Source organism: Patagioenas fasciata, chromosome 5, assembly GCF_037038585.1.
Source record: "Patagioenas fasciata isolate bPatFas1 chromosome 5, bPatFas1.hap1, whole genome shotgun sequence".
NCBI classification, from domain to species: Eukaryota; Metazoa; Chordata; class Aves; order Columbiformes; family Columbidae; genus Patagioenas; species Patagioenas fasciata.
In genome coordinates, this window is record NC_092524.1 from 23,882,444 (window position 1) to 23,898,332 (window position 15,889).

The 15,889-nt window shown below is 38.3% G+C and overlaps 1 protein-coding gene across 1 annotated transcript in view; it reads left to right on the forward strand.

Annotated features, from left to right (window-relative positions):
- The window catches only part of IFTAP (intraflagellar transport associated protein), a 39,872-nt gene that overhangs the window by 17,389 nt on the left and 6,594 nt on the right, over positions 1–15,889 (forward strand). The window contains exons 4-9 of the mRNA XM_071808612.1: positions 1,483–1,597; positions 3,845–3,916; positions 4,101–4,197; positions 4,982–4,986; positions 5,243–5,300; positions 12,630–12,760. Coding sequence (XP_071664713.1) covers positions 1,483–1,597; positions 3,845–3,916; positions 4,101–4,197; positions 4,982–4,986; positions 5,243–5,300; positions 12,630–12,760 — 478 coding nt within the window. The remainder of the gene's footprint in view (positions 1–1,482; positions 1,598–3,844; positions 3,917–4,100; positions 4,198–4,981; positions 4,987–5,242; positions 5,301–12,629; positions 12,761–15,889) is intronic.

Consider the following 15,889-nt stretch of genomic DNA (forward strand, 5'->3'; position numbering starts at 1 on the left):
GCTTCCTTTTTTTGTTAACCACATTTAGGAAAAACAATAACTTTAAACTTCCTACGTAAGTGTCAGTGGATGCACTTTACAAATGTGAGTCTTAACAGCAGAAAGCATAGCAGAAAATTGTAAGAAATGACAATAAATTCACTTCCGTTTTTAAAATGGGCCAGTAGGACAATGCTAACCCCAAGAGAAATTTCCAGCCTTCTTCATGAGTGGTTTTGCCAATAAAAGCAACTAGGCAGTTCAATAAAACTAATTAAATTAATCTGTCATCCACAGGGATCTTAAACAGGGCATGAAATAGCGAAACAGTGTAAATTCAGAGCTTTTTATTGATGTGTTGTGCTGGATCATTGGAAAGAACTGGTTGAGAGAAAAATGTTGCCATTTTCTATTGATCATAAATTCGGTAGCTATGTCTGTGTAACCTTAATTCCATGTAGTGTAAAATCAAATATCATACAGAGTCCCTAAAGCTAGGAAAAAAACACATAGGGATGCAAACATAATAGATTATTTCTGAACAATAGCTGATCTGTTTTATGGATATTTGTTGTACTTAGATCTCAGTCATATTTTCTATGCAAAGTACTTCACTGTACAGACAGAAAAAAATTAGGCATAAAGAGGGGAAATGACTAGTGTTCATTTTCACAGTAGCTCACTGGCAGCACCAGGTAAGGACAGAGGCACTTGGACTCCCAGAAGCTTTGACAGCTCTGGAACAATAGCGCTTTCCTAATAGCAATTCTGTGTTCTTTTCTGTGATGCTTTTATTAGTAAAAAATTTCCAAGATTGTTTCAGATGAAAAAAAAAGTATTTTCATTCTGTTGCATAACTCAGATTTTCTAAAATGTAGAAAAAGGAAATATTTAGTAATTTTGCTGTTGATAGTTTGATACAGAGTCCATCCTATTAAGTGGCACATTGGCTATGGTTGAATTCTGTAGTACTAGAAGAAGCAGTAACACAAAATGAACTCTTGTTAACCTCATCACCTTGCCTTGAAAGGCATTGAAGTGTGCTAAATGCAGCTGTTGGCTAAGTTTCATGTCATTGCAGCGAGATGAGGAAACACTTTTAGCCCTCTTTTTCAGATGTGGAAATGACACAAAGCAAAGAATTTCGGAGATCAGAGCTGTATAGTGGCTCATCAGGACAACCAGAAAGAGCAGTCAAGTGACCTCACTGCCAGTTTAATGCTGAACTCTCTACAGAATTGTGTGCTTTTCTGTGTCCAGTATAAAATCACATAGAAATGCCTGATTTCAATTAAGTTGGTATTCGCCTTTAAAAAGAAAATCAGGCCTCTTTGAAGTTGCCTTAGTGCCTTAATTATAATATCCAAAGTCGAGCTATTTTGAAGCTCTTGGGCTCTCTAGCATTTTATTAATTTGTTTCTACCTGCTGTAATCTTTTTATGATATTACTTGTTGAGAAAGGAGTAATTTGTATGGAGATGCCAGATGCTTTTAATTATATAGAATTCACTTGTTTTCTGCTTCTGAATTATCAAATGGAAATAAACATGATGGTTCACCTGAAAGAAGCAAAGAGATACGGGTGTCTCTGCCACCACAGATGTCAAATAAGAAAGAGGTAATGAGTTAACATTTGTTCATGTGGACAAGTACCACATTCAAACAGATGAAAATATGGGGAGATACACTGTCCAAATGTTAGAGGCTAGTGATATTTATCTCAGCTAAGGCAAATATTTAAAATAGTACCTAAATATATAATGTTTACAGAGACACCTGCAGCAATCACACTTGGCAGTGGCATTTGCTCTACTGAAGAGCTGCCATAATCTGACTAATAAATAAGGCGACCTGCAGAGACCTTTGTAATGCTTTCACTGAAGACTGCAGTTAACAATAGAGGTTAGCAAAAGGGAAAAAGCCTTGAGAGTATGGATGCCAGCTGTCACGTCTCACCCAGAGGTATGAGTGGGGAGAGAAGTGACTCAGGTTCGTGGGTCCCCTTGGTTGGAAAACAGTACATACAGTACTTAAGGTCTGTAAACAAAAGGCTTTTATTTTGCAGCTTGGCCCAATTGGCATGTGATTTGATGGCAGAAGGATTTATGTTATTGTAGGTTCAACTGGTAAACCTGAAAAGTTTGCGGCATATGTGGGGCTGTCAATCTTATGTTACTATATTACTTATAAAAAGGGAAGCAAAAGAGTAGAAGTATAGGAAAGAAAGGAGAGAGAAGAATTTCACCATCCCTATGGCTCTGCTGTATGTGTGATAGAGTTCGTAGTCTCGGATCCAGCCATGTGTGACATCTTCCAGTGTCTTGTTCATTCTTGTGATGAGGCTGGTGTGCAGAGTGGTGCTTGCACAAGGTGGGCCTTTATAGCCCTCTGGGTTGCCTGCTTGCATAATTTTTGGTCTTTTGTGGAGGTGTTATTGCAAAAGATAGAAAAGTCTGAGGGGGGAGGTGATTGTGAATGATTGCCAAGTCTTGGGTCATCTTGAAGGGTCTCAGCTTTTCCCTTTGTGCCATGGTGGGTATATCAGAAGGCAGAGCTATGTGCCCTCTGGCACATCCCCCACCTCCTCTGTCAGCCAACCAGCCTTGTCTGTGGCTTGTTAGCTTGTTGATACATAAATCACAATTCACCTTATACTGAATGTACCATATCCTGTGGCTGGATGAACTGGTTTTGCCGCAATGTTTGAGCCATTATCCTTATCAGTCTCTGACACCGGCATGCACAGATATATTTTGTTTCTTGAGAATTTTAGAAAGTACTGAATTCTGTGTTACTGAAGCTAGATTGCTTCAGATACCTAAAGTAAACAGTAGGCAGGCCAGAGGCATTTTTAATCATCTGAAACATATGAGATTAAGGATTTGATGTTGTAGGGACAGGAAAACAACAGACATCATATGGAGAGAGCAAGATGGAAATCTGAGACCACTTGTTAAGAACTTCTGCCCTCCTGCCTCAGTAACAAATAACTAAGATGTGATCTAGCCTGTACTCAAAAATCCCCTTCATTAAACTATTAAAAAAGAAGTAGCAAGTAATTTTGTGCAGTACCCAGAGCAACACATTTAAGCACCTTCAAATTATGGGCCTACCAGGCCTCAGTCAAAAAGCACAAGCTGTCATTTTCCTTCCTACTAGCACATCCCTTTGAGGTGGAATCAAGTGAGGTTCTAGAAAAACAAATGGATTCTGTCAGTTGATTGTGTAATAATAATTACAAGACTCTTTTTGCCATTTTTCTCATGAAGAATATGGTTCCCTTATTGGGATAGACTGCCTCTGGATGTCTTACTCTAGACTCTTTGAATTCGCTTTCTGCCCCATAAAGCAATGGGCAACTTCCATTATCCTTTATTAAATGGAGCATCTTAATGCTTGTCTTTGTTGCTACAGAAAAAAAGTTTGAGGCATGGCTGCACATTTTTGTCACATTAGCAGTTTAAGAAACAAATACAGTAGTAGTAGAATGCATCAGAAAAATTACTAGCATTATGGCAAGAGGAGGCTGTAATGCAGTAAGTTGGCCACTGTAACCTTTAAGTCTGCCCTAAGGAAGGAAGGAGAGAAAAAAAAAACTGGTATTGAAAACAGTGCTTCTGTCCTGAATGCTGTTTTTTAGGCATGTTACGATTATTTGCACTGTTGTTCCCATTGATTCAGTCTGGACCCGTGTAAGATTTCAGAGGATTACCTGCATGCACTCTATTTTCAGGAGCATTGCATTCAATTTTTTCAAAAAATTAAATATACAGTATAGGATTTGTATGTGTAAATCAGTAGAAGCCTTGACTGTGATTTTGGTTCTGTTTCGTGCATAGAAATATTTCTGCCTGTCTATCTACAGGCAGCGATGAGTGAGAGCTGGAAAGCTCGTGGCTCTGATGGAAATAATCTCAGTCTGTCTGAAAGAGTGAAGGTGAGTTTTTCTTTGATTTTTACAAATCCCCATTATGATTTTCTTTGAAGTGGGCATTATGAGTAGAACATGACAGATTTTTGCTTTATTAATTTACAAAGTACTTGCAATTTGTTGATGTATTTGTTTCCAAATCTGTGGGAAAGAAGGATGAGAGCATTGCCATCCAAAATGTTTTTCACAGAATCATGGAATGTTTGAGATTGGAAGGGACCTCAAAAGCTCATCTAGTCCAATCCTCCTGCTGGAGCAGGAACACCCAGATGAGACTACACAGGAAGGTGTCCAAGGGGGTTTTGAATGTCTCCAGAGTAGGAGACTCCACAACCCCCCTGGGCAGCCTGTTCCAGTGTTCTGTCACCCTCACTGAGAAGAAGTTTCTTCTCAAATTTAAGTGGAATCTTCTGTGTTTCAGTTCGCACCCATTACCCCTTGTCTTACCATAGGTTGTCACCGAGAAGAGCCTGGCTCCATCCTTGTGACACTCACCCTTTATATATTTGTAAACATTAATGAGGTCAATGATAATGTTAATAAGTATGTACTTTTAAAGTGTAAATGTTATGTAAGTGTTGATGAGAATGCTGTGAAATCAGGTTGCAAAAAATATCTAGGAGCATCTCTAATTACTGCATGGAAACACAGAAGACTACCCAGTGCATATAGTAAATCCTCCATGGTAACACTATTTTCACATAGGCTGGGAAAGGCCTTTCACTCTCACTCTATGCATCTAGTCAGAGTGCTACTTGAAATAAGAAATGTCTTTTGTTTGTGTAAGTTTTAGATAGTTTAAGCTGTTTTGAAGGGACATCAGTCTGATACAACAGTAGAGCGATGTCCCAGATGGAATACTAAACATTTCAGAATTCTTAGCTTTTTTTGTTTCCTCTTCAGTTTACTACTAGTATCAAAACAGAAGGATCAAGCTCTGCTTTGCCTACAGCATGTATTGTCTCTGTACCATATGTGGTGAGCTTGCAAAACTGCGGAGTAGCTTACCATGTGTCTTTTTCCTGTGGAAATATTTTACTTCTCCATTTTCCCACTAAGTTCCTGGAAAAGTTGTTGTAAAGCTTGAGCTTCTTACCTATCACTGCAGTTGATACGCTGCAATTCTGATAGCAAGTCTTTCCCTATACTTAAAAGTATTTCCTTTGGGTTACCCATTTCAAAGAAAATTCATATGCTTGCTTGGAAAAATGCAGGGGAAACTTGAGAAGATGAAGGAGAGAATGTAATACTTTTTTGCTTAGCTCTGGATTCCACAGTAAGAAATGGAATTCATACATCGTAATCTGTTTTCTAATTTGGGGTATTTTGTAGCAGGTGAACAAGTGCTTAGGTTTGGAAGATACAGACACAGATGAAGAGACATACAGTGGTAGGTTTCCCACCGCTTTGTATCATTGTTTGTCTTTGGATGCAATTGTATAGACATTGTGTAGAGCACCTCTAAAAAAGTTGTTCTTCCTCAGTTTTTCTGTTACTAGAAAATTCCACAAATTGCCCAAGTTCCCCAAATTAAAGTACTCATTTCCTCATGCTGAGGTAATGAGATAATAAATTATAAGAAATATTTATCATACTGTGTCCTGATAAGTAGTTTTTTTTCCCAAGATTTTCCAGAATTACAGAACACTTATTTTTAGCAATGTTTCTACATTCTTCTGTGCTTCTATTTTGTACTGAAATTATTTTAATCACAAAAGTTTCTCCACAAAGTAATGTGGGTGCTGAGAGTTCTGTAAAGTGGAAATATTTAATTAAAATGTTGTGCCTATCCATTAAAATGATTTGATCCTGGGCTTAAAATAGATGAGACTACTTTTGAATTCACAGTGAAATTCTTTACAAATTCCCATTATGAGCATTTTGAGTTGTGTTGAACTGTTTCATACATCTATAATAATTTTAGCTCTCCCAGCTCTAAGAAGTAACTAGAAACGTAGTGTTTATAATTATTTGTCTATCACAGGTGCTTGTGTGGTCTTTATTACCACTAGAGTTGATGATCTTTTAGTGATTAAATGTATTTTCCTCATGTATACCTGCTACTGAACAAAGAAACCAAGCCACACAGATTAAGGGATTTACCTAAGGTCACTGAAATAAGCTATTACAGAGCAGGACTTCGGTCCTCAATTCCTTGGTTATTGGCATTTGAGTAGTCTGTCTAATCTCAGATTAGTCTTTCCTTTCTGCAAGCACAGAATTCCTATTCATAGTCAGATGGCTTAGAGACTTTCAGCTGATCAATATTTGGATCTTGGCTTTTACTCACAAGAAAATAATAAACCAACATATGTCAGGTTTACAGCAAATATTCTTTCCCCAGCCTGGGCATTTCAGGAAGGAGGGAGTGAGATAGCAGTCTTGTATCAGGTACAGACTTCAAAGATTTTTTTGAGTGCAGTGTTCATATGTGCCCATTTTTCCCTTTGTAGGACGTTGTTCTGTGTTTGTCTTAAATTATGATAATATCTATTAAAAACAACCAAACAACCAAACACAAACCTTAGGCTCACTGATAGAAGCCTAAAGCCACATTTCACTTGTATCAGAATGAAATGAGAATTGTCTATATCTATTTCATATAAGTATTGTTGTATAGCTCTGGTTCAAAACAAGCCACAAATTAGATGATGAAAAATAAGCCCAAGACTGAAATACCAAGGAGGGCAGTGAGGAAAGGAGAGCTCTGCTGGAGCTTGCTTGCCGCTTTCTGGACTATGCCAGACCTTGCCTCTCTGGGGGCTTTTCACTTATTTCTGTGTATTCATGTGTATTCGAGAGTAAATGTTAATCACATATGTTTAGAAAAAGCTAGTAAAACAGACTGCATTTGAATAAGATGAAAGTTACAAAAACAGTCATCTGCTTTTACTGTCTGAATAGCACCTTATGCAAGCCACATTGGGAAACCTTTCAGTTAGTGCTTTTATTGGTGATTTTAAGAACAATAAACATAACATTACACCCCCACTACTGTAGATTATCTGTGTGCTTTTTACGTGACGTTTGATTTGGCTTTCAATCTCTGTTTTCCTCAGTTCTTCCCATGAGACAGAACTCCCTGCACAAACTCCCTGCACAGACTGCCTCAGTGCAGAAAGAAATCAGATCAATGCCTAATCAATCAGCAGTGCTCACTAACAACATTTAGCATTGAGATTGTATTTTATACCATCGAGACATTGGATAGCCAGAAGATATTTTATTCCTTCTAAACTCTGTAAGGAAAGTGAATAGCTTGCAAATTTATATCTGGAAAAGCCACAGCCTGGATCTTGCCCAGGGCTTCTTCAGTGGATGTGGTTGTTGACCCAAGATGAAAAATTTCCCTTTGACTGCTAAGTGCAATAAAAAGGACTTACAGTTTGATAGTTGTCTTACATGTCAAAATCCACTTGATAGGCTTCATAATAAGAAAGGTATAACCTTACTGCTGTAGAAACCAGAGCAACAAAATGCAAATTAAAATATAAAATGGTGTTGCTTCTATTGCTTGTAATAACAAACTAATATAAAATAATATACCTTATGACCACTTTAATAAAGGACTAATTCTGAAGAATTCCAGTTAGTTTATAAGCAAAGTGTGACACAAACTTGAAAAATATTCTGTTACTGGTCTTTCTAAATGCTGCCACCTGTATGTCAGAACAAATGATAGTTTTAAGTGAAAAATATCATACCTTACGAATATAATTACAACAAGCTTTTATCTCTACTTATTATTGGCAACGGTTGAGTTTCTCTGTACTTTTTTAGCTTTAAAGGGCAGATCAGTTAGCTGAGTTAGCAACTGTACATTAAGTGTCTCAGAGTTGACAGTGTGAAAAGCATGATAGAAAATACGTATTAAAACATCCATCAAAAACAGTGCTTTTTGTGAGGTGTCCTGGAAGAATCATTCTAGTGGTTTTTTTTTCCCTCTTTTTTTTTGTTTTTCCTCAGCTTATTGTCCTAAGTGCAATGTCTTTTAAGGTTTGAATAAATACACCTGCTTCTTAAAAAAAAAAAAAAAAAGAAAGGGCAGCCCATAGATTTGGCTATCATACGAATTCATTGTAACTGTTTTCATTAGACAACACTGGGCTGAAAGCCTGAAAACAAGGCAATACTTCGCATTGTGGGATTTTGGCATAGTAAACTGTGATTGACAGAGTGAAATTGTTGCCCTAAACCATAACTTTAATGCATCGTGTAGAGACAGCATGTGTATCACAGACTGTTCAATTGCTCTTTCTCACTGAATTTAATCTGTAGCTGTAAGTAGCTTAAGGCAACAATGAAGATGATGAGGCTTTCTCCAGGGATGGAAGGAGAATGCCAAGTACCTTTGTGTTGGTAGCAAAATTCCTTTCCAGGACTGGTGACAAATCACTTCCTGCAGGGCTTGCAGGATAGCTAGGTAATAATAAGTAATATTTGTATAAAGTACAAAATATGTGAAAAGCATGTCTAGAGACCTTGAGTGTGCTATTTTTAAATGCAAGAGGAAATTAAAATAGTACTAATTAAATGTATGGGTGAGACAGCATAGGCAATGATATCAGATTCTCATCCTAATCTGTTTTGGAGCCCTGAAGTACTGTAAACTTGCCTTTTCAAAGTGCCAGTTCTCTGTAACCCCACAGAGGTTGAGGAGAACCCAGCTGACTCAGTTACTTTGAAGCTGAGGCCAAGCATAACTATTTGATTATTTAAACAATTATTTAGGCAAATTATATCAATATATGTTATTTTCCATTATCTGTGCCTTTCTATTTATTTTTTGAGCCTATATTAACATACAGAACAATCAGTTTGAGAAAGGGATTCATTATTATATTATGTGGATTTTTCCAAGTATTGGGCTCACCCCAGCTGGTGAATCTCTTTCTTTTTTCTTCTCCAGTCTCTGCAATCCATTTAACACTGCCTCGAGATGATTTCACACTAGGGAACTCTTTGGGGCTAAAAGCCTAAAGCCTGAGAATCAGAGGAGAGAGCAAAATTTAGCTTTTAAGCTTCTTTCGTTATCACTACCTCTTTCCTCAGCTCCTCATTAACAGCATTTTTGTGAAATGTAGTGTCTGAAAGTGGTAAAACCTGTAGGTGGGCATCATTTGGCTACAGTAAAGCTAAAGAATCAGACAAGACAAGAACTTCTTCAGTCTTGAAAGTTCAAATCAGGTTTGTGACAATAGATTCTTTTTTCTATACTCTTAATTAATGTCAGTGGTACACAATGAGCAAAAACTAAAGAGAGGAGAATCGATCAGTTTCCAAATATGCCTGCATTAAAGTATGCTGGACTTGAGTAAAATCATCAAAGCTCACTGCCAGCTCACTTCCATCCAGGAAGTTGATACCTCATGGTATGAGAAGAGGTACATTTCAAAATCTCTTCTCAGATTTTTGATATCATTACCTGCTCAGTTTATCTATGGTGCCATTGGCAGTATCCAAGGCTTTCCTGTTGCTAATTAATCACCTCCACAGAGAATATAATTAGCAGTGTAATTAGGATCATCTTCCTCTAGTGCTGTAGCATCAGCCTGAACCAGCTGTGAGGTACTGGCTAGATCTTAGAATAGCCTGCAGTTCCTTTGGGAGCTCCCACTGAGAAGAAGGACTGTCAAAACTCCCCAGTTTTTCTCTCTGAAGGAGTTTCTTGATTAAACATTATCAAGGAAAGCAGCATTTACCAATTAGACTTTCATATGCTGTCACGCAGCCAGGATAGAGAGACAAAGCTCATTTCTGGCATGTCTACTGGCAAAGAAAGGTTGATTACCACGTTCTTATGGAATCATTGAAGGGAATTTGAAATTTTGTTTGCATTAGTGATGAACCTTAAAATAGTGGAATTGATGTTCTGAATATAACAAGTGTTTCTTGCTAAAAGCAAGAATAAATTTCCTTCTGTTCTAATTTTTGTTGTCTTTCTGAGCCATTGCCAGATTGTTACAGAATAGTGCTTCCTCCTCGTCTTCTCTCCACAGATTGGTCTATTGGCAAGGGGGGAGCTGATAGTACAGAAATAATCAGTGCTTCTATTGGGAGGTTATACAGACCTCCTGATGTCCAGGCCTTCCTACCTTCAGTGAGGATATATATTTAGGGTGCAAGTTTGAAACAATAACAGAAGAAGTCATTGCCTTTAAATGAATATTCAGATCTTCCTTCTGTCCTACAAATGATTTTGACCAAGTTCTGGAAGTTCACATAAAAACCAGTTGCAGAGCATTTCAAGACTTAGTATATATACCTGTGGACTTCTCGGAAAGCTTTCTCACTTAAGTGATGCAGAGTGAGAGTAGATGCTATGCTGAGAACAAGTACGGAAAGCGCACAGATGACTAGAGATACGTATAAGCAACCAACAGAATAGGGATGAAAACTGGAAACCACTTATACGTGAATCATGAATCAAAACTCCAAAATCCAGGAATCAGTTATCCAAGGGAATGAATTAATCTCTTTTTAAAAGAACATTCTACTTTACAAGTCTAAAGTCCTGCTGACTTTGTAATATCACACAATTTCCAGAAGAAAACTAAATGAATAATTTGATTATGGATTTTTTGCTTAGGCTTAGCTGGGAAGTCATTATTTTCAAATGTAGATTTACAGGAGAATGAGAGGCCTGTAATTCCACTACTGTGGTAAAAGTGTGCAGGTAGAGAGAAGTTGCTGCTTCTTCCTTTTCACCCTGCGTCTATGTACCCCTTGGTTCTATTCACTAACATTTAAACAATGCTTTGAAAATATATTCTGAGATTTCAAGAAGAAATGAAACTACTAAAATGTAGAATGAAGCTGTAAAGAAACTTGTGTATCAGCCAGAAAAACATAGTAGGTAGATTTGTGTAATCCTTTGACTAAATTGCAAGACATATGGTTCCCTTAAGTTCGTTCATAAAAATGTTACTGAGACAAGATGAATACATCTGAGATGTAGCACAGCTGAGTTTGATTCATATTAAAACATATTTCTAAACCTAAGGCATGTCCTTCTGAGGCTGTGATAGAAAGCAAACCCACTGTTTGAGTATGAACGTTTTGCTTAAGTATGCTAAGGAAAAGTGATCCATAAATTCTGTGCATTTGTGAACTGTGGACCAAATCCTGCCTGTGTGGAAAGCTTACGTGGTCCTGTGTCCCAGATATATGGAAGTCCTCTCAAGTATCTCTTTTTGGAAAGCTCAGAGAGGGACAAACATCCATGAAATATGCTCAGACAAAAGAGTCTTCTGCTACTGTACTGGGCAATATTTGTACTTCTACCAGATATTTTTATTTAATGTTTTGAGAGAGTTCATGTAAAGACACTTTGCAAAGATTCTTTATGTCAAATTTACAGGTAGTGAAACTCTAGCAAAAGAGAATTGAATGAGACTGCCCAGCTAATCAATGGCAAGACCAGGATTCAGTCTGGTATCTTATAACTCCTGCTGCAGACATTCCTGCTCAGGACCTTACTTCTTTCTTATGAAAGAGATGGATCTAATCCTAGGTGTTCTCTGAGTTTAGGACCATCTACATCCAGATTTTTAATTCAGTCTCCTCCACAAAGAAGAGCTACCAGTCTATTCTCAACCGAGTTAGATTTTTCCTTAGTATAGTTGTCCCGTCCCAACTCAACTGGAGTGAGTGCAAAGTTTAACTTTTGAATCCTCTGCGCAGTTACACAAAGTGACTACAATCACCCAAGAGGTTCAATTAAATCACGAATTTACTAGACACCACTCAGTGGGATTACTGTGAATAGTGGCTTGGCAAAAGTTTGTAACTGTATCATAGAAACTTAGCAAGACTTTAACAGCAAAACTCACAAGATATTACTCTTACGTGCCCAGAATAAACTTAGAAAGAGAGAGAGAGGAAAAAGAGAGAGATAGGTTAAGATATGAGAAGAAAAGGTAATATCTCACCACTGTATTGTTCTCTGTAACTGGCTTGGTGGTGGTTGCAAAACTTTGTTAATGCCGTGCAGCGCACACACACATACACAAAACACACTGACAAAACACAGACTAAAGTGTCCCAAATGAGGAACTTTTATAACCCAATCCATTTGCATGTGAGATAGGAGAGGGCAGTTTGTCTTCTCCCTCTGCTTGCTCTTCATGCTAATTAAGAAGATTGTTCCAGGAATGAGTTGGTGGCCAAAAAATTTGAGGAATGGTTGTAGTACTGACCAGAAGTGAGTTGTTTTGTCCATTAGGGGTAGCTGGTGGTTTGTGGTTTTTCCTAGCAGCTGATTGTCTGCTAGATGACCCATCTTGATCATCCCAGTTTCCCAGGAATGAAACCCTGTTAATTCTCTTTATCTCAAAAATTTATGCCTTTGTTCTGCGGAACCTTAAGGTGAAAAGATAGTGTGTCTGCCTTCGCAGCCATTTAACTTTTCCTGGCAAAAGTTGCAAAAACCAACTGTTTAAGGTATAACATACACCAATAATGAGTCCTTTGTTTTGCAAAGGATGGGGGGCACACTTCAAGGCTCTCATAGTAGTACAGTTTGTTATCTAGATTTTAGCTCAGGACTGCGTAGATCTGTTTTAAAGATAGCTACCTATATTACATATCATGCAAGAGTAAGTACAGCACAATTTGACTAACAAGCTTCTGCCTATGTCTGAGCACTACAAGATTTTACGCAGGATTTTTCTAATTTGTGCATTGAATGGAAGGGCAAAGTTCGCTATTTTTTATTCAGCAGGGTCATTAGTTCTCCCAGGAGAGGTGGAACAGACAGTGACTACCTGTACACCCTTTTTTGATAAGCCTATTCAAGTGAAGTTCAGAACCTCGTTAGTTCCACAGCCCTTGGACAGCAAAGCCCAAGAGGTAAGAGGTCAGAATTGTGGTTTTGTTGTTTTTTTTTTTAATCTTTTGGCCTCTAGTGTTATTTCCACAAGAACAGAGAGATGTAGATGGAGTATGTGGAACTGTTATGAGTTAACAAATCAGATTACTAATTTTTAAATTGTTAATGAATTCTTAAATGCATTAAGAATTGAGATAAACATTCTAACAGAAAGGTACTATTTTATCTTGCACACTGCTACTGTGTAATCCTACATTTAAAAAATGTGTGCTTCAACATTTCAAACTGTATGTGGGCTTTCTAATATTTAATTGGTGTAACTCAGAGAATATTCAAGTAAACTCTTGTACTTCTTGACCTTTTAACAAACCTTATAAGTAAAGAGTAACAGACCAGTTAATTATCCAGCAATCTCACGATCTTACAACATCCTGCAGTTCTCATTTGGCTGAATATAGAAACCATCTTTTGCAACAAGGAGGGAGTGAATGATCCCTTTCATGTGAAGTTAAAAAAGAAAGTTTTAGAATATATTGTGGTAAGAATTGGGATTTGTCCTCTTGGAAATTAGTAGTAGCAAGTTGCTGCTGAAGATCTGTGTTGTCTAGGTCTGTTGTGGAGCAGTTTGTATTATGGAGTCTGAGTCTTTTAGCCAGACACAAAAAATACAAGCTTTACTTTAGAATTGCCATTTTCCCTAAAAATTTCGGGTGTTTTCAAACTGGGACAGAAGGTGTGGATTGCTCACAGGCTCATTTTAAGTCATTAAGCTTCCTATCAAAATAGTCGGTGTGAACATTAACTTTTGGAGGTGATTCTATTGCAGAGGATTCTTCACAACTCTTTTCCCCTGCCTAATCATTATAATAGAAGCTGAAGTTAGCCTCTAGCTAAAATGGGCCAGTTTGTGTAGTTTTATATGCTTATTGATGTCCCATGAAGCTCAAATCAAGTTTATAAATGACGTGTGACCAGGGAAGCATTGATGTTATGGCAGTGCATATGGTGCATCCTTTCCTGAGCTTAATTGTGTTTAGTTCTTTGCAATAAACTCTTTACTATAAGGAACAAGCCTGCTTAGAGAAAAAGTAAATGTTCTACAATAACCTTTCAAGCTTAAACACCCATCATTTTCTGAATGCAAATACTCTTTTCCCTAAGAATTGACATAACTCAAGGTTTTTGCCTTGAGATATATCAATTGGTACACACACACAAAACTAGAATGAGGTTTTGTAGTTTTCTCATTTCATAACTTTTGTATAAAACCAAAGAAGAAGGGAGGTTGTAGCAGCCTGCAGTGTTTGTAAAGGATTGCATATGACTCTTTAAACTATAAGTCATGAAAAATAGATAAAGATCCCACTGCATGCAAAATTCATTTCCATTTGAGGAGAAGTTGGATTATGAAAGAGAAACTGAGTATTATTACATTGGTTAAGGGTTGCTGCATTTTTTAAGGACAAAGACATGATTTTCACAACCATTTGGCTGGTGCCAGGCTGCTCAAGATAAAGACCGTCATCCCCCTGAACTATATGCATAGTTGAGACTTCATTTATATAATATAACTGTGACCTGATTTTTAGAACTGTCAAGACTGAACAGGTCCATTTTAAAATCCTTTAGTGCTTCAAATTGTCATTGCCTTGAAAATAAAGTCTTGCATTGCTTATGGCGGGATTTGGTTAGAAATAGATTTTCCCTGAAATAGAATAATAAAATCATGTAGCTTGGAAAAGACCTTTATATCATTAAGTCCGACCATAAACCTAGCAGTGCCAAGTTCACCACTAAACCATGTCTCTAAGTGCCAGATACATGTCTTTCAAATACCTCCAGGGATGGCGATTCCATCACTTCCCTGGGGAACCTGTTCCAACGCCTGACAACCCTTTCAGTGAAAAAAATATTTCCTAATATCCAATCTAAACCTCGCCTGATGCACCTTGAGGCCATTTCTTCTCATCTTATCACTTGTTACTTGGGAAAAAAGACCAACACCCACCTTACTGTAACCTAATTTCAGGTCTCCCCTCAGCCTCCTTTTCTCCAGGATAAACAACCCCAATTCGCTCAGGCGCTCCTCATGAGACTTGTGCTCCAGACCTTTCACCAGTTTTGTTGCTCTTCTTTGAACTCTCTCCAGCACCTCAATGTCTTTCTTGTAGTGGGTGGCCCAAAACTGAACACAGTATTCAAGGTGTGGCCTCACCAGTGCTGAGTACAGTGGGACAATCTCTCCTAGTCCTGCTGGCTATACTATTTCTGATACAAGCAAGGATGCTATTGGCTTTTGTGGCCACCTGGGCACACTGCTGGCTCATATTCAGCAGGCTGTTGACCAACACCTCCAGGTCCTTTTCCTCCAGGCAGCTTTCGAGCCACTCTTTTCCAAGCCTGTAGTGTTGCATGGGCTTCCTATGAACCAAGTGCAGGACCTGACCCTTGTCCTTGTTGAACCTCATGCAATTGGCCTCAGCCCAATGTTCCAGCCGGTCAGATCCTACCCTCCAGCAGCATAACACTCCCACACATCTTGGTGTCATCTGCAAACTTAATGAGGGTACACTCAATCCCTTCATACACATAATTGATAAACAGATTAAATGGAACTGACATCAATACTGATCCCTGGGGAACACCACTCATGACAAGAAACCAACTGGATTTAACTCCATTCACCACAACTCTTTGGGCTGAGCCATCCAGCTAGTTTTGTACTCAGCAAAGAGTACACCTGTCCAAACCATAAGCATCCTAGGGGAATGCTGTGGGAAATGGTGTCAATGGCTTTACTAAAGTCTAGGTGGACAACAGCCACAACCTTCATTCACTAACCGGGTCCCCTTGTGACAGATGGAGATCAGGTTAGTCAAGCAGGACCTGCCTTTCATAAACCCATGCTGACTGGGTTTGATTGCCTGGTTGAACTGTTTGTGATGGCACTCAGGATGATCTGTTACATAATCTTCCCCAGCACTGAGGTCAGACTGACAGGCCTGTAGATCCTTGGGTCGTCTTTCTGGCCCTCGTTGTAGATGGGCATCACATTTACTAATCTCCAGTCAACTGGGACCTCCCTGCTTTATCAGGACTCCTGATAAATAATTGAAAGTGGCTTGGTGAAGCACCTCCACCAGCTCCCC